Source organism: Agelaius phoeniceus, chromosome 1, assembly GCF_051311805.1.
Source record: "Agelaius phoeniceus isolate bAgePho1 chromosome 1, bAgePho1.hap1, whole genome shotgun sequence".
Lineage (NCBI taxonomy): Eukaryota > Metazoa > Chordata > Aves > Passeriformes > Icteridae > Agelaius > Agelaius phoeniceus.
The window spans coordinates 69,006,638-69,026,874 of NC_135265.1; the positions used below are offsets into that span (position 1 = coordinate 69,006,638).

Here is a 20,237-nt window from a genome sequence, read left to right on the forward strand (position 1 = left end):
AAGGACAAATGCGTAAAACATAACATAAGCATAACTTTTTATTATTAGCTACTAACCTTTTCTCAGAGCCTTGTAATACAGAAAAATCTTTTATGGTAAAAGGCAAGGCAATAATCCCATATTATATTGTCCCTTCACCACCTGGCTGCAGTCAATATCATTGCAGTAAGTCCTATATCAACACCAAAGTTAGTATAAGGATAAAATTCCTAGCTCTCAAATGTATCGATCTGTTTGCTGTAGAGCTCCATGAGTCACATCATAGTTTATTAGCTACACCTAAAATGCGAATAGGCTACTAAAGAGTCCCCAATTGGCATGCTAAAATGAAGTTCCTAAATTTGCATTCAGGCACTCCAGCAAATACATGCTGTGGTCCAACGGACCGCTTTGCCATTCTTAACTCTCCTGCTCTATAACAGCAGACTGGTCCAAAGTCCATTGACTTTGGTCCTTTTTCAAGTTCAAGGCAAATGCCAACCCTGGAGACCATTTGTTATGAATTTACAGACATTTCAAAGGCTCCCCTCGAGAGAAATATGTTCTTCCACGAAATCTTCTACTCTGTTGTTGTCTCCAGCCACCACTTCCAGCTACATTCTCTTCATGGCTCAGGAGTCCTCCAAAACAATGTCTGGAGAAGCTACCAGGACACATCTGGTTCTGCAGGCTGTGTGTTGGCTGAACCCTAGCACACCACCCGAGCCTGGAAGCCCTGCTGTTCCTGCTTCATGCCCTGATCACTCCCTTAGGTTTTTGAGGAACTGAAAAGAGGTTTAGGAAATGGCAGAACTGATCCCACCTGCAGAGTGCTGCTGCAGGGCACTGGCAAAGTGTCAGTAAGCACTGCTGATGCACAGACATCCCTGCACCCCTCCTTTTGGTTCCATCAAAGTTTTGACACCACAGTGCTACTTTAAACATTCTGTTCACTTTCTGTTTCAAACACTTCAGCACACTATCACTATTTTTCGACAGCCTCAGAAAACAAATGCTTTCCCAGAAATAACACTATCTATAGGACTCCACTGAACCCATCTTGTAGGAAATATTGGAAATAATAAATGACACCACATTTTTCAATCACCCAAAGTGAAAGCATTTAGGAGTTCTGAATTACTATAATTTCTTTAAATAATAAAATGGAAGTTTATGGTGATCCACATGTTATATATGATATATGTTTTCTAGTCATTAGTCAAAGTTCTTTCTCTGATGTATGTTTCCTAGTCATGTTATATGTTTCCTAGTCATTAGTCAAAGTTCTTTCTCTGACTACTAAATAAGTCAAGTATTTCCTAAACCTGCAAGCTTTTCCCTCTCAGGATGCTAATTTTAGTATAGAAATGGGTAGTTGGACACCAGTGCTATAACCTGCTCTGCCAGCCTGCCTTGCCTATGCCTACATCTGAGGAGTGTGCCACTAAAAACACAGGGCTGTTAGTCTTTCATATGGGTTGGTGATAGTTTAGGGAATTCTTCATCTCTACTGCTCTGCTCTGCTTTTCTGAGATTATTTCCCCTGCAGCAGCTGATAAAACAAACATCTGCCTGTTTCTTCACCACTGCAGCTCACAGCCTGCTGTAGCCAGCTGAAAATAGTCCCTCTCACTGGATGTGCTGAATGAAGAATTGCAGCAGCTCGAGTTATTGGGGGGCAGCTGTCTTAAGCAGCAACCGGATCCCATCAGAACTCATTTGTCAACATAAAATTGGAAATACTTGGGCTCTGTGTATGTTGCCACACCAGGCCACTACTCTGGATGCTTTGGCAGCAGGAATCAAGTGGTCACCATAAGAGTGGTATCTGTTCATCCACACATGGCAAAGGATCATCAGCTAGGCTGGATCCAAATACCTCACAGTGGTAAGAGAGAGAAAACTTCTTTCTGAGGGCAGAACCTCCCAAGCTACAGTAAGCTACAGTAAAAACAGCTGGCAATAATGCACAGCCAGTGCCAGTGAATAACCCAAACAAGGCTGTGAAGTGTCTTTAGCACAGAGTCCCAAACAGGATGGACACCAGCACTTTCCACAAATATTTGTAATAGGAAGAAAAGCCATTTCCCCCAGATGGGTGCAACAAGGCAAGGGGACAGGAGAAGTTTTGTGCTGTGGCTGCTCACTCCATTCCTTCCTGGCTGCCAGCTGCAGATGGGACAAAACAAACGAGTGACAAACACAGCAGAGGAAAAGCTGTACTTGTATTTTGACAGTGGCGACACAAATGCAAGGTTAACGACAACACGCACCAGAAACTGGGTTAGCAATTCCACGGCAGCCAGGCTATTAAAAAGTCAGCCATGCTTTACTGCCATCACCAGTCTAAGTCAGAAAAATATGAGACTTAGCAGCATCGTGGCTGCTAAGCTTTAACAGTCCTGTCTTGCTCATGTTTTGGAGAAATATCTACATAAACTACACAGTTTTAATGCAACATCATATTCTCATCAAAATGAAAACTACAGTCCTGTAATAACTAAGCCTTTCTTAATATATTCCATGGTGAAACTACATTAATTCAGTGTTATCATAGGAAATTTAAACACGTAACAGGCATGAAATTAAAATTTGCAAATTTACAGCAGTAACTTAACCCCCATGCACATAACGAAGTTTCCTGTATTAGTGTGTATGCTCCTAGATTTACACTTCCGTATTTATGACCAGTGTAGACAAATTACAGTTGCTGCAGGGAACATAATTTCGAATTTCTTGGCTGCTGTGGCTTAAAATTTAGTCACAATGTTCCCCATTATTAAAAGTTTTATATATATACCCTTCTTACCAAATTGATTTTTTCCTTAGATATATATAGCAAGTTCTATATATTCATACATGTATACACACACACACACATATATATATACATTTTTACGTGTAAACACAAACACATCTTCAAAGGAGGAAATTAAATTTCAACGGACAACTACCATAATGTCTGATAAGCAGATATAAAATATATTTTGTGATTAAGCTCTTAAAACCAAAGCAAATGGACTAGTCTGGGATCAATGCACTCCTGCAGGGAGTGACAGAAGCATGTTAGCATCCACTGATGCTCTGAGCCTTTCAGTGAATGAACACAGAAGTATGATCAGCCCTTTTTAGACACCAATCTGCTCACCCCAACAGAGTTCTTAACTTTGAAAAGCTCACATACAGGTACAGGGAACACCATATGCTCATGGGAACATCAAGTGCTCCATGGATTTCAGGAACTCTGCTTGTACATGGACCATTCTGAGTGGAGGAGGTTTTCTTTGTACATGGAGATATTCAAGAATGATCCAGATGCAATCCTGTCCCATGTGCTCTGGGACAAGACTGTTTGAGCAGGGAGATTGGACCAGACAACCTGCTGGGGTGCCTTCCAACTTGACTCATCCTGTGGTTCTGACATTCTACATCCAAGTTGAACAGGGAGGTGCCCTGGGGCTACAGACTTGTCTTCCTAGCTAAGTCTCAGCCTTCAGTGTGAGATGACACAAACCTGTGGATCAGGTCGCTCTCTTCATGCCATGCATGTCACTGTGACAGCTCTGTCCCCTTCCCACCTAAACTACACCCTACAGGGTCATGTTGGAGATAACAATTTTTTTCTTGAGCCCCATTCCAGGTTCCCTGAAGGTGGAAAGCAAAAAAGAGTTGAATTGCTTATATTCTTCCTAAGCAGTCACCAGGTAGCTCTCCGTATCATCCCACTTAGTCACCTTTTTCAATGCTTATCAAGCACCTTTCCTCAGGTAAACCCCCTTAAGACACAAAATAAATGCACACACATGTGCACATGCACAGGAGCAAGTGCAACCTTTCTTGCATGCTAAAAGTTACCACTCATATAGAGGAATCTGCCTGACAAAGGAAAGTCAGTACCTAATATGAAAAAATTAAGACCTGTAACAGCCAGTGAAGAGATTAAACTTCATTGATAAGCTCCACATTTTCCAAGCAGCAGAAAAAATGCACAACAGGCCTGGTGCTGTGGTAGAATGAGGGAGTAGAATGCTTTCCTTTACACACATTCACCCAAAAATAATGCTGATTACTCAGCCTCTGTGGCCCCACTGGAAAGGGACACTGTGTTCTTACATTTTATTAAAATGCAGTAACTTTAAAGTCAAGCTTGTTTAAATTTGTAATGAAAAATGTGTCAAGTTTAAAGTCACAATATACTTCTCTGAGTGCAAATATGCATTTTAAACTGACCTGTGGTCAGAAAGCCAAGAAATAAGGTATGGCTTTTGAGAAGATTTCCAGACACAAAAGAGCCCTTGTATTGCCACTGAAAGGGTTATGATTCTAAATGATAAGTGGGGAATTGAAAAAAAAGTCAGGAAAGACATAAAGAAGACGAGGGTATTGACCTAATCTTATTAAAAGCAAGGATGTTACAGTGTACACAGCAGAGATATTCCCAGATACCTGTTCCCTTGGGCATTTGGATATGCCTTGCTTCTTGTGATCTGATTATAAAAAACACCAAAGGATAAGTATAAATTATTCCTAAATACCAGTGATGGACTCCATGCTCTGTGTTTAATGAGGCAAAAATGACTTCTCATTTCCATAGAACAAAGTAGGACTCACAGGGAGAACCACCAAAAGGGATGGTTCTCTACTACTCACTTCCACATCACAGCTCCTTACAAACCCCTTTTGAAAGCATCAGGGTGAAGAAGCAATTAGCCTGACATTTTCCTTCAGCAGTTCTATGTCCACAGTGGAAAAATAATGCATTTTCCTCATGCTTCTTTCCCAGGCCCCTAGCTCATGGCCTACCAAGCTAGTTGGCTTCATGGTGCTCATTTCCCCCATCTCAATCATAGATGGATCACTGCAAAACAACTAAAAAACAAGAAATGCTTTTTCTGTTATCACTTTTCCATTTGAGCAGTTGCTACCACAGAACTCATGTGACACCAAGTGGAACTGATGGCACAATCCTTACTCTGTTGTGATGTCTTCAATAGAAAACAAGCAAGCTGCTATCCTGGGAAAGGAATCCAGTGATTTTGAATCACCAAAATGGCAAAGTGGATTCTCACACCAAAACTAGTAATTAACACTTATGACTGCCTTTTGCATGGGCTGTCCATATTCTGCCTGCTCTTCCTACCCAAATATCCCATGCCACAGGCAAAATCACAGGCAAGGGTAAAAAGAAGAGAAGATACAAACCTCAGAAAACAAAATGTCACTGAATAAAAAAACATATGTGTCCTGCACTTCTCTAAAAATACCTGCCATGCCTGCCAGGAACAGGTAATAAGCTGGTATAAGTCAGCAGAAACCAAACTTCTCAGAAGATACTAAGAGAATTTTCTCTTCAGCAGTGCTGAGCACCTGCAATTCCTGCAGAAGGCTTTGGTTGCTGCAGGCATTTGGTGTTTGCCATACTCAGAAGTCAGGTTTCCTTCTTTCTGATGGTTTGGCTTGTATATTTTTTCTCATTATGCTTAATAATAATGCTGAGATAAATAGCTCAGTGGAGTAAAATACTGTACTCATCAACAATTCATATAGAAGAGTTATATCTAAATAAACAATGTGAGTATTTGGAAAGAGTCTGCAGCAATACGAAGATGTACTTCTCCCAATCACATAGCATAACAATGGAAACAAAGTGCACCCAATATTTTATTTTGGCTTAGACGAAAAACCTCATATAAAACAGTGTTGACTGTATTTCCTTTTCTGCTCATTAAGTGCAACATTCCAGAGAGTTATGTTTAAATTGCAGAATCTCCAGAACACTTGAATGTGACTTACACCAAAGTAAGCTGGCATTGTGAATCTTACAGGCACATGCAACACCTGAAAAACTCCTCCTTCCCACCTATCAATTTATTCTTCTTTTTCTTTCTCCTTCCTAAAAAACACACAGATTTCCAATACATCAGCAATGACACTTCATATCTCTTGGCTATAACTTCAGATAATGCCCTGGACATTACTATATTACAAAAGAATTATTTTTCTACACTTCCCAGAGCTAATCTGCACCATCTCACCATGTACAGAAATTTACCTAGGCAAGTTACTGGTGGTTTTGAAATATTTTTATAACTTCCAGTACCACTGATACAGCTGGGTTTCCTTCTTGTCTTGGGAAAACTGCCCAAGTGGCAGAGGAAGAGGCTGCCCAGGGAAGTGGTAAAATCACTGTCCCTGGAAGTGTATGTGTCACCTGGGGATATGGCTTAGTAGGGAATATGATGATGATGATAGCATAACAGTGGTCTTGGTGATCTAAGAGGTCTTTTCCAACCCTAAGGATGTCACTGCAGACCCCCAGCTGGGTAATAATTAGCATTGACTCCATGATTGCAGAAGGCTGATCAATTGCTTTATTCTACCATACTATACTATACTATTAAAAAACTTGTAACCCTTACAGACAGTCCAATACAGCTTTGACCTAACTGGTCAATCCATCCAAACAACATCCACTGTCCAATTAAGAAATCACCCTTTAGTAAACAATCTCCATAACACATTCCACACATGCACAACAACAGATGCAGCAAGTGGAGGTAAGAATTGTTTCTCATTCTTTTCTCTGATCTTCTCACAGCCTTCCCCAGGAAAATGCCTGGGAAAGTCATCTGTTGCTCTCTGTGGCCAGAGAGCTGCTGCCACATAAGGATTATATGATTCTATGACTCTTGGCAAAATCCAGCATTTTTAGTTTCCAGATTAGCCAACTTCACATCCTTCAACCTACCTCCCCACTTAAGTTCTAAATTCACAAAATTACAACCTCTGAAGTTCAAAACTCACAATAAAACACCAAAGTAGTGTAGCAAGCTAAAACTTTAAACGACAGTAAGTAAGCTAGAGAGAAACTGAAATGAAAGGCTCTACTTGTCCATTACTCAGAAGAGGGACAAAACTCTTTAATTTTTTTCTCCCAGACAGACCCTGAGTGTTCCTAAAGCTATACTCCTGCTAAAGATTAACAACACTTAGAAAGAAAAAACTACAGAGAAGCCCTAAGCAGAGAACAGACCAAGCACAAAAAGGTACAAAAAGTACACTAAGCATTTCAGTGTGCAATGACAAAATGTAAAGAACATTTAAATCTCTACAAGCAGAATCTTGGTGCAGAACAGATATTTCTTTATTGCCTTTCCTAATTTTACAAGAATCAGAAAATGGTTCACTCCTGCTGATTTAGGAGAACAGGTTACATGTGGGAATAATTATGCAAATTGGATTATTGGATTGCATATGCACTTCTGCACAGGCAGGAGGATGTAATCAATCCTCAAAAGAGGGGATTTCTTTCCATTATTAATTTTTCTAAAACCACATAGCCAAATCCTCTGCAGCACATGCACCCCAAAGCATCACTTACTTGTCACATTTTGGTTTAGGCTGTCACTGCAGTGGTTCATGTGTCTCTCACAGTAGCAAGATGAATGAAATTGAGGATTGGTATGATAAGAATAATACAGTTCTTCCCAACTGTGCCTTCTGTTGTTTGGCTATTCTCTGTAGCCTAATTCATATTCTGATCAGAGAAGTGGTAGCTGAAAATCAGGGGTTTTTTATTAACACCATGTACTTCAAAAGGTGCTTCTGTTCATGCATACACACATACAGAGATTGCTCTTCCCAGCCCTCATTTCCTAGGGACACTCCACAGCTCAGCTGCAAGGTCTAATCATGCTACAGATGATGACTGTAGAGGCTTAGGCATGATTTTAAAGATCACTTTATCAAAAGCTCTTTGGAAGGTGTATATTTTACATGTAAAACATTGGCACCAGTGTTAAAAGAACTATCAAATAAACTCACGTATGACAACTCCCATCTTTTTAGCTAACTCTGGAAAAATGAATAAGAGCTTATTTCCTAATAGTTTTGAGATTTCTTTTTTTTTCCCCTTTATATTTCTGTGGTTGTGTGTGCACACCAGCACACACCTGTATCTCTGAAGACACATACACAGTGTGTGCTTGGACACATTTTAAACAGATGTATATTGCATAATATATACTCAAAAAAATGTATTTAGCCCTGCTATAGCATGCACATATTCAGATTGTGGCAATTACCTAGGGCTGCCAGCCAGAAACCAGGGTTCCATTAGGCAGACAGAGCACAAAATGCTAATTCCTGTCCTGAAGAACTTTCCACCCTAAGGCAGTTTGGAGAAGAGATGCCAAGGCAGGAGGTGCAAGACAACTACAACTGAAACAGCATGGAAAACAGAATTATTGAGTCACTTCTCAGGTCAGGGCCAAAGACCAGAATTCTATTACTCACAGTTTAAATTAAACCAATATTGGAAAACCATTGGAAATGTGTAAGGGTTACCCTCCTGACTAGCTGCATACTTTTGTAGACAACAAACTGAAAGCTCTGAACATAAGTGGACTTCTGTCAAAACCACTAGCAGCTGGTTATCATAGCTTCCAGCAACCTATGCAAAATCTATTGTTACTTTAGATTTCCAGGTTTACTCCCTCACCTAATATTAATTTAATGCGGGTTTCAGCATATATATCACTGCTGGAAATTACTGCATGGCTTATTTAAGCACTTTGTATAACCATTATACTCCATCATTTGGGATGCAATAAAGATCGGTTGATATATTCAGCAGCGGAATTACTCATTTGTGAGCTATTTGTTTCAAAGAGCCTCAGCCAGTCAAATTGCAAATATATGGGGTTTAGAGATCAGAGCCAACCACTGTAACATAAGCTTTTTGAAGCTTATTGCAGTTTTTGCTAAGTAATAATTTAGATAGTATCAGGTGTACTTTGACTAGCGTGCATTGGCTTCTGCTTAGGAAAAAAAGACATCAGCAGTAAAATGGTTCTAATCAGTGCAGCAGCATTCATAACTGCAAAATCATTTTTTATCTACATGACACAGAAGTGGTGCAGACAAAATGCAGTCAAGGCTACAGTAGCTTCTTTTTGTTTAAAAACAAATTGGAAGGAAGTCCCTGGTGGGGACCAGGAAGTCCCTGTTCTCATTTACTGGGAATGTCTTTCAGTAGTACTGAGGACACACCTGCTGGTTATATTCACCCCTCACCTTCTATACTGCCTCCAAAAACGAAAGTGCTGTCTCATCAGTTGTGCTGAAGGCATGAAGCAACACTGAGAAGTGAATCAGGGAACTGATACAGCTTTAAGGAACTGCAGAGGAAAAAGCTCCCTGATTCATCTCACAGAGTAGCCACAAAAGTAGCTCCTGTGGTACATGTGGAACAGCCGAGCAGAACAGCACATGGGAACATGAGCACTTGGGAAACAAAACAAAAAAAAAAAAAACTATGCTTCTCATCCTAACACTGTGAGAAACAAGGCTCTGGGAGGAGGTAACAAACAGCCCAAACCCACCAAAACCCTTCAAATGAAGAAAAGTCTCAGCTGCTGTCTCTGGATCTGCAGTCAAAAGAGAGGACATCTGCCAGGTGGATACACTGGTATCCCACAAAGCTAGCTTCCAAAATCCCCCGTGGCAGTTGCTAAGCTTATTAGTAAAGCCCTGGACCTCTCACATAATTGAAAATCTATAGGAAACACAAAATTACATCCAGGTTCTGGAGTTACCTGCCATGACATAAAAAACGTACTGGTGTAATGTAAAGAGTGTGTTTGCATAGACAACAAAGTAAGGATGAAATATTTTTGCTTTCTAAACATATATATACATATCCACACATACTCCAACCACTCAAAATAAATTCCAGCTGTGACAGTTGTGTACAAAGCAGAAACTCCTTACCATTAAAAAAAGAACAGCTCAAATCAGCTATTTTGCTTCAAGTCACCACCAGCTAAATCTAAACTAAATGTACTATTGGGATGGGACAAGTCAACAGAGGTGAACAGGAGAGTTTTCAACTATTCTAAGACTGTGAAAACAACATAGACATACTTAAAGTATTTTCAAGGAACATAGGTGGAAGAGAGTGGTGGTTTTGCTAATGAATGTCATAGGCTTGTCTGTACATCCAACTGTTACCAAGGTGGCTGCTAAATGGATTAAATGGATTTACTTTGCCCTTTGGTACTTCAGCAGACAACATAGTACATAAGATAAATACCACCAACTAATCTAGGCAGAAAGGGCTATTGACATTTTTTATTTATTCATTTTATTTACTTAGAAAAGTACAAGCAGAGAGGAATTAAACCATTGCTGATTTGTTCAGGTTCAATGGGAGGCTATCAGTGAGACTAGATTGCAGTGGGTGGGTGGAGGGATGGAAACAGGGTATGTGAGAAAATCTGCATCATTGGTATTAGCTCAGAGGGCAGCAGCTAGATTGCTGGGAACCACATCCCTTGTCAGTGCTTATGCTTACCAAGAGTTTCAGTAATATGCTCTCAGGCACATGGTGCAATTCTTGGGTAGCCCTGTGGAAGGCCAGGAGCTGGACTGTGATGCTCCTTGTGGGTCCCTTCCAGCTCAGGATATTCTGTGGTTCTGTGAATATCATCTCAGTACAGCCTTTGTCATGGGTCAGGGTTCTGACACACTGTTTCACAAATCCAGACGCAGAACTGGAAGTCCCCCACACTCATCTCAAAACTGATGATAGTACTTTAGAAACTAGCTTTGATGGCTTGTGGTCATAATTTTTGTGGTCCCTCATACTTGTTGATCTTTCAAAAGGAGATCAGGAGTAGATGTGTACAGTACAAAACCCAGGAAAACTTTCTGATTATCTAGAAAAAGACTTCTGCATCAGCCTCAAACGTTTTTGCCATAAACCTACTCTCCTCTCCTGTGTCTTTTTTTCCCTTTTCATCCTACTCCTCCCAATCTGCTTAAACTTAACTTTAAACCAGAATTTTTCATATTGCCCCCAATGCTCAAAGTACAGCACTTCTCTCTTTTATGTTCCTTTCACTTTGTCTTATATGAGTGCATCAGTGCTTTGTATTCAGTCCCATGTGACTGTCCATCCCATTTGCTCATTCTGAGCCCCTACTTTCTTCTCTCCTTACTGTGTTTTCAGCCAACTTTCTTTAGTTGAGAATGGGAATTCAAGTTCTGTTTACTCTCAAGAATTTTTCTTGTTGACTTTTTTTACACAAGTCTTGATCAGTAAAACTGGCTTAGAACAAAGATTTTGCAAATTGAGCTTATGATTTGTCAGATTAAACTCTTCTTGCTTGTAACAGTCATTTTGAAAGTTTCCATTGCTTCAACCCTGCAAGGTGCTGATCACTCTCAGTTGGATCCCAGGAAATGTGGAGATCTCTGACCTGAAGCTATTTAGGCATTTGGGTTATGTTTGACTGAGCATAGGAACTATTGCATTGATTTAAATGGGACTGCTTGCAAGTTTAAAGCTCAGCATGTGCTTCAGTACTTTGCCTGGCTGGGGCCAGAGGGCTCAGGTTCCCAGAGCTTCAATACCAGCACTACCTACAAATGATACAGGATGGAAAATCCTGATGAGAAGACGTGATAATCAAGTGATTTCTAACCCAATCGTGCAGCTTAGTGCAGCATCTCTGCCATGAAGAAGGTATTTTTGCTCACCTTCCATGCACATCCAACACTAAAAAAGGAGTTTCATGGTGTTCTGCAGAGCATACAGACAAACCTGAGATGGTATACAGCACTGCAAGGTTTTATTGACGTTTGCTTAAGATGATCTATGTAAGTCACTCTTAGATATTCAACCTTCCCAAAGTCATGCCAGTAAAATGTTTATGCTACAAGATCATCGTCTATTCTCTACTGTATCTCCACGTGCAGACACACACATTATATATCTTCAATTACATTAAAACTATCTATACAATAAGTCACAGTTGAAGCTATACCTTATTTGTTCAAACATCCAAGTTAAATTTACATACTAATGGTTGCATATTTGGCTTTAATAGATGCACTATTAGAAAATAAACATAATAAATGAATAACCATTTTAGCATGAAGTCACCTAATCTTGATGAAAAATATCTGAAAATGCAGCAACCAGGGAATCGATTTAATTTTTATTTGAAAATAACGCTAACCACAGACTTAGAAGATAAATATAAATTATATGGAGTAGCATACTAATGATGGATCAGGCAGACCCACCCTGTGCCGTGAATGCAATAAGATCAAACTGGTTGAAATGGATGGTATATACTGTAGATGCTCTCTTGCTCAAGCATGGAATAAAGGATATAGACTAGGATGGTTTAATTTGCTGAAGTTTCCCCTTACACTTGACAGTGCATTTCATTTTCAGCATCTTCTAAAGCTTCAGGACAAGCTCTGTGTCTCCCAGCAACAATCAGGCTTATGCACAGGAAAGATGCACAGGGATGATTTCTGTCCCTGAAAAGTGCACAGTAAGGTAGAAAAATTGGACTTTCTAATGGTGAACAAGAGGGCTCACATACACAGCAAACAGTGCAAACTGGGCTACTGCATAAATCCTTTGTCATCAGAGCAGGAGCTTAATACCTACAGCAAACTGAGCAAAGGCAAATGGGAGCAAGCAGGCCCAGCCTTTGCTATCTTGCACAGGAGGAAGAGGAGCCTGCTTTGATTTCCTTTCCAGTATAATGAACCACTTCTTTCCCCACAACTACATCTTTTTGATTATTTTGATCATCTCTGCTATCCTCGACTGTTCACTTTTCAAAGCAGAAGGGGTATCCTGGATTAGGACTTCATACACCATTCTGGCTACAGCTGTGCAGGAGACGAACAGTGTCAATTCAAGTTGTTTGTCAAGACTCCTCACCCCACTTCCAAAGCCTGCTATCCTCTCAGGTCTCCCAGCAATGCTTCTCCAGGAGCTTTTTCTCTTCTGGAGCCATTAAAATGATCCTGCTTAGAAAAACTATTATTTTGAGTTTTGAAGCTACCAGGTAATTATAAAGGAATTGAATTTTGAGGGACCATGAGTCCCAGCGGGCACTAGGAAGGAGCAGCCCCTGGAGATGATGGCAGGGGGTGATAAAAAATAGGTGGTGCTAGGCTTATTGCAGATATTGCAGAATATTACAGATAATGCAGAAATGAGGAAATCAAGAAGACAGCAACTCCTATATCTCACAGAGGGAGTTTTGCTAGAAATCTGATCCAGTTTCCTTCTGTACCACTGCCAGAACAGCCATAATCATGCTTCTGCTTGACCTCAGTGCAGACCACAAGGTTCGTCAGCAATTGAAATAAATAACTATTTAAATCATCAGCAGCCAGAGACACCGGCAGCATCAAATGAAAGTGACTTTGTGAAAGGAGAACACACTAAGAGTCACTCAACATGATGTGCCACTTGCTTGCCTTGGCAGCAAAATGATGGAGGCTCCAGGATCCATCCTGCTGCCAGACACCTTTCTTCTTAATCAGCACCTCTGGGCTCACCACACTACATCTGAACTGTGAGTGCCTTCCTTCTCTAAATATTATTTCATTTTTGTACTTTTCCTTGAGACTTGTCAGCCCATTGACTTCTTTTTTTTTTTTTTTTTTTTTGTAAGAATGCTGGCTCAGCATAAACCAGCGAGGGATTACATGGAACTGTGCTCAGAGCCCTGACAAACAGAGACATAATACAGCAGACTAGATCGGAACTGAGCCTTTTGTTTTATTACATTGTGCCTTGCAGGCTCTTGGTCCTTCCTGCCCTGCCCATCCTCAGCCTTTCATTTCACAGCCTGAGCAGAAGTCCTACACAAACCATTGAAAGCAAGTTACCAGACCCTGATCCTCACACTGCTGTCACTTGTGTCAAATTATAGCTGAAGTGATTTGCTAACCCAAACCCAGGCAATAATCTGATCTGTGGGGAGAAGCACTCTAACACTGCTGTGCTGAGTGGCCACAGTGGTACAAGCACTGTCAGCTTTTCCCAGCAGCTTTTTGACCTACTGAAGCCTGCGCGCATGTACTGAGCAACTGATGACAAAGGGAAAAATCTGACACATTCAGGCTGTTAAAAGGCATAAGACATATACTCTAAGTCCCAAGAAAATGCTCCAATTAAATGGAGTTTTTGAGCAAGAGTATATTTAGCCCAGCTAAAGGTTACTGCTATGCTGTGTGGACTTAATGTATTTGAAGAACATTTTAAAGAAGAGAAAGAAAAATATTTATGTTGGTGTACCATATTCAGATTATAAGGAAGGATTTGGAGGAGTACCCAAAGGTTGAGAGGTCTCTCTCAGTTAATCACATAAAGGATGGACATTTAACTGGACCTTCTGAGCCACAGGATTCAATTTCTGTTGTGAAAGGCTCTCAAAACACTTGGTCTGTCTTTGTTCAGTTCAGTCAGGCTGAAAAGCACTGCATGGTCTTGCATGCAGAAAATCTGCCACTTTTAAAATATCCATTGAGATTTCTTACAACATCCACACTGGAAGACAGGCTAAAACTTTTCTTTCAAATATCATATGAATAAACCATGTGATTCATTAATTATGACTCCTTAGCAAGCAGACAGCAACAAAAGGTCTGCTAACTTGGTTTTACAGCATACCTGAAAAATAACACAGAACAGAAGAAAAAAATGGAGATCTTATGGTAGCAACGAAGAGTATTTCATAGTATTTTCATTTGAAGGGTCGTTAACCCTTTAGAAAGCAATGCCAATATGTACTAGAAGTATGTACAGCACAGAGTTTGAAAAAGCTCAATGTAAAATACCAGATAAAAGCTGGATATAGACTTGCTTTCAAACAAAAACCCAAGCTTGCCTCCATTCTCTTATATTCAGATAAAGAATTGAAAAATGTAAACTAAGAGTTGGGGAGAACTACCAAAACTGAAGGTGAAACATCCAAGTCAAGTAGGTGCCTGTATGTATTAAAAGAGAAAGGAGGAAAAATGAAAAAAAAGAAAAAAAAAAGAATAAAAATAAAAGAGAAATAATAATTTAAAAGTCCCTAAGCATTACCTTATATCAGAGAAAAAAATCTGTTTCTAAAACATTGGCCATACTCTTTCTTTAGAAGAGAAAAAGGACCAAAACTAAGGCTACCAAACAGCACCAATTAAAAAAGAAATCACATTCAGCTTCCTAGAAACCATGTACTTTCCTCTGAGCTTATCCACAGTAACCTGTGCCTTTGCCATCTTCAGATTGCTTCACTACACCTGACTTACCTAAAACTGAACATGAAAACTACATGCAGCTTAGAGAAGTTAGACACCCAGCCCTCTCTTTGACCCAGCCTCAACATCAGTCCATAGCATTCCAACAATCTGGGCCTTTCCCCAAAAGCCAATCTACTGCTAATATCAGCTGGAAGCTTGGATCCACAGTTTTAAAGCAAGCCAGAAATCTCATCTTAGCTCCATCAGATTGCAATCTATAAACAAAGCCACAAGCTCAGGAGCAAAGCCAATCAGAAAGACAGGGGCTGAAAATGAGACTTGAGCATTTTTTTACTGAAAAGAGCAACAAACATTCTGTAGGAGATCAAGGAAACCTACAAGCAGACAAACCTTCAGGAACAGTGGCAAAATCATGTCTTTCTGTAAGATAACTAACTACAGGCTGAATGCACTAATGCCAGTTATCACCAAACAAACAAATAAAAAAAAACCCAATCAACCAAAAAAATTCCCCAAACCCAAACAGCCAAAACTATCCCCCAAACTTATCTCAAACAGTATTTTGATGCAACCAAACAAGATATGCAAGAATTGCCATGAATTAAAACAAATGGATGGATGCTGCTACTGGTGTAGAGACTACTCAAATGTCATCTATCACTGTTGATTTCCTCTTTAATTATTACAGTTCTTAAAAAAAACATAATCAAGCTGTACACAAAGAAACCAAACTAAAAGGTAAAAGGCAGATGCAAAAAGTATTTTACTGCTTTAGCATTTCAGACTTCATCAAGCATCTATGTCAGCTCAACTCCCCCAAAGACCAGCTGAGATCACCTGACTTGAACCTCCCTGTGCTGCTGCTGAAGAATATTATGGAAGCAGCATTTCCACTCAATCCAGTCATGCCTGATTGCTTTGTGAGTACAAAAAGCAAGATGAGGTTGCTAACTACAAAAATCACCACAGCAGAGGAGTTACAAAACAAATACAAGCTGAGCCTGCACTCTCCCCTCCAATGCCAGGAGAAAAGAGCTGACAGTGAGATGGCAAGGCACATCCACAAAGAATTTGCTAAAGGTTAACATTGCAACTCACATTGACATCAATGATTGTAGAGTGAAAACAATGGGAAAAATTAAGAACGTGTTGCGATCCTTCAATGCTTTGCATCAGACACATTTATAATGAAATAGAATCACGGACACAACTCAAGGACATAACCAAATCATAACATAACCAAACCACAGGCCTAAATCAATCCCTATTCTGGATATATTTAAAAGTTGAATATGTGCTTAAACATTACTCAGAACAGGATGTTGACTGGTTATCAGCAGGAACTTAAACATTATCTGGTTGAAAAAAATGTTATTATCAAAAGCTAGATTTTACTGCAGTACATCAGAGAATCATGATTACTGTAAAGCTGTTGCTTTAAAACCTAATCTTTTAACGACTCAAAATTTTAATTGTGTGATATTCATTAGGAATGCACATACATCACAGTAAATTATTATCATGTATATGTTATTTTACCTGGAATTTTACTTTTTGCCAAATGTGAGGCCCAATAAATTGTTTCAAGAAGCGTTCATCTTCACTCCAGAACAGTCGGATGTCAGGGATATCATACAGGATCATGGCCAGCCTCTCCAAACCCAAGCCAAATGCCCAGCCAATTTTATCCTGAGCACCAGCTGCAACACATAAGATAAAAATTCAAGAGCTTAAGTTCACAACATGGAAAATTACTGATAAAATGTTCACCTATTTATTAAGAGGGAATAATGAAAAAGGTGAAATGGCAAATCAGAAAATCTTACAAGTAAGTGCCAAATGAATGATCTAAAGTCTACAAGACAGATCCTACTTAAATCAAAAATTGCAGCAAGACTGAGCACATCACTGAGTCCAGGAACCAAAAGTGACAATAAAACAAAGCCACAGCCTTGACAACCTGTGTCCAAAGTTTCAGACAAGCTTGAGAAATGCTGCATAATGCTATACATCACTACCCTTCGCTTAGAGCTGAGCATTTCCTCACTTGACTCCACTGTTTCATAAGACACATAAACATGAATTCCCTGTTCAGAGTATTTTCCTTGGTCTGACAGACCAAGTCAAGCCTACAGAGCATTAACATCATTACCAACATTTCAAAAGACCATAATTGTCTCTTTTGAGGCTTCTGGAAGAAACAGAGCAATGGGATGTGAGGCACTGTTGCATTAGCATCACACCTCCAACCAGGGAAATCCTGAGCTGCTGTTCCTGGGAAAAGCCACTGCTCTCACAAGTCTCTTTTATGCAGCACTAAATATAAAAGGACAAGAATATTTAATAAAGAAAATCTGTACAGATATTAATGATGCAACATTTCTGTCAGGAAAGTAAATATTCATACCTTCCTTCATTTATAGGGCAGGAGCACTGATTCATGCAAACAGGGATCTTTTCAACACAAAAAACTAAGTCTGTGTTTAGCCATCAGCCTACTGATTTTGAAATAAGCTGAGAGCCCAGAAGCCCTCACAAAGGCTCAGAGCTTTTAAAAACTTAAACAAATGCCTAAACAAACACACCTGCAGAATGGATGTGTGCATGTGTGACAGACTTGACTTCACACCATCAGCACTTGCAGTGTGCTCCTGAGTCACACAACATCACTGCACATCTCACAGCTATGCACCAGGGCCACAGCAGCCCCTCCAGTATCAATTTGAACTAATTTTTTGGAAACTTTGAATTCAGCAGCTTTCCCATCTTCCTGCAGGAAGGTGGAAGCACAAGTCTTATTTCTGACCCTTGTCTCTGCTATCAGAAAGGAAACAGCTCCCATTGTTTAGGCACTGACGACAGACATGCTGAGTTATCCTGTTGTGTTCAATGCTGAGACTAAACAGGCCTGAATTCTGTTCAAATAGAGAAAGGCATACCAAGCTTGGGAAAAGAGACACACTCACAACTTCAATTCCATTAATTCACCTGAACTTGCCTATTTTTCTGGAATAACGGGTCCTCGGCAGAGGCTGTGTCTCACCTGCTGTGTCAGCAGTATTGTGCTGCCACAGCAGTTACATCAACTTGTAAGAGCACTTCATAGACGAGTCAGGATATTCTGCCTGACTCTCCTCATGTGCTCAAAGGTAAGATTTTTCACTTTCTGACATTTGAAAGCAGACAGTTCATCAACTGAAGTGTGGAAGTCCTACAAAATAGAGGACTGGGTGTGAACTCATGGCAGAGATGCTGAAAAAAGTGCTTAGACCAACCAGCAGACTATGAGCAGCTCTGACTCTGGAAACCTGCAATCCATGCTACATTACATGAAGAACTGCACAACTTGCTTTTGCTGAGTTTTAGAGAACACAGAGTGACTACAAAGAACGTATTGAAATTTGTATTTGGGAGCGATTCTGAGCTTTGACTTTAAGCATAGACCATAAACTGCTCCTCTTCCATGCTAAAAGTACTACTCCTCTCCATACACCAGTATATTAAAGTAATTACATTTGTATGGCTGTGAAAAAGGGAATATAATTCATTGTAATGGTGCTGCTTCTTCAAACTTCCAGCTTGCCTTTCCTAGATCAGCAACTCCTGCCTCAATGACAGAGCTCCTATTCATTCCAGAAGTACCAAATTTTCACATACATATATGGGCATTTCTGTAGATCAACCCCCTCCTCCAGATGTAGAGTAAAGCACCAGGAGCAATATCCATGAGGGTTCTGAATGGTCACTGCTTACTCTCAACAGAGGCATTAAACCTGAAACCTAAAGATGCTAGAATAAGCACTAGCATTATTAATTCACAGATGCTCAATAAAGTATACATGATGGGGGTGATGAACCTCCTTCCTCATACTAGTGATGATTCCTGGTAGATCAGACAGGAAAAAAAAATATGACAGAAGAGAAGAACAGGTGTATATTCTGATTAGCAGAGCTTTACATTTATAACTTGAGCTTTTTATTATTTTGATATAAGAATGGTTTTCACTGTAACACCTTTTTCCTCAGTGACTTGCTATCAACTTGAACTCTGCAATGAATGTCTAGATTTTGTATCAGCAACTTCTTTTCTATTCAGGTTTTCTTGGTTGGTTTGTTGGGTTTTTTTTAGAAGGACTGGGACACTTCACAGGTTTTTTATTTGTAGCAGACAAAGAAATTCTGCTATCTGCCTAGCAGCTCAGAGCATTGTCATCTGAGCTACAATTAAACACCTATTCACCAAACTGAACTTGTCTTTTGGATGATCCTTGTACAATTATCAGCCTTCAAACCACAAGCTTCCCAAATGTCTCCAGTGAAAGCTGTATCAGTGAAGAATTACCTCTACTCAGACAAAATAAATGAAAGAAAAAGGAAAATTCAGATTATTAAAATTCCTCTTCAAATCAGCACTAGCAAATCTCTGCACTCTGAATCTTCAGTTATTTTGTCTCTGATCTCTTCTCCAACTTTCTATTTGTAAAGCTCCAAGTCAATGAAGCATTCACTTAAGTCATTTGAACAACTTCCTTGGGGGACTCAACAAGATTAATGCATGCTTCTAAACATATTTCTGACTGGAAATTATCAGGTGACTTAGAAATTAAATGAGCCAGTAATCATCCTGTTGAGTGAGGGAGCAACCCATAGCTTTTCCAACACAAATATGTTGTGTTTAAATGCACCAAATTTTGGCAAGTATTATGCAAAGAAGTCAAGTGAATGTGAATCAACAGGACAGGAAGAGTGAACACAGAACAGCATTAAATATGGCAAAATGAAAATTGAGGTTTTGATGAGGGGACCTGGCCAAAGCAGCAGATTCCAGGGACCTGGTGGGGCAATCATAGCATCACTGCTTGAAATAACACAGCCCAACAGATAAAGATTTCCTGACACATGAGCTTTCCCCAACTGGCCATCAAAGATTTTTATACTGCCAGGCTCCTGCTGCCTCACATGAAAAATTTGACTCCTCACCAGAAGAAAATTGCTGGAAGCTTTGCTTGTCAGGTAGCCAAAAGATGGAGGAGGAAAGGACAAAACGGTTTGACTGGCTTCCCACACTGGGAGCTAGGACAGCCCAAATCTGATGTCAGAAGGTTGCACCATTGCAGCTCTAACAGAGAAGCTCAAGAATCCTTATCTTCCTTGATAAGTCATATCTATTTATCCTGGACTTAAGCTTCAAG

The 20,237-nt window shown here is 39.9% G+C and overlaps 1 protein-coding gene across 18 annotated transcripts in view; it reads right to left on the bottom strand.

Annotated features, from left to right (window-relative positions):
* FARS2 (phenylalanyl-tRNA synthetase 2, mitochondrial) overlaps positions 1–20,237 on the bottom strand; it is a 231,007-nt gene that overhangs the window by 78,560 nt on the left and 132,210 nt on the right. For 17 of the 18 annotated variants that reach the window (XR_013182985.1, XM_077181170.1, XM_054636948.2 and 14 more), the window contains one exon: positions 16,585–16,745. Coding sequence is in view for 16 of the 18 variants with exons in the window: in XM_077181170.1 (XP_077037285.1) it covers positions 16,585–16,745 (161 nt within the window). In the remaining 2 variants the exon portion in view is untranslated. Of the gene's footprint in view, positions 1–7,360; positions 7,536–8,063; positions 8,200–16,584; positions 16,746–20,237 lie in introns of all 18 variants that reach the window. The other variant, XR_013182996.1, reaches the window with a different exon arrangement.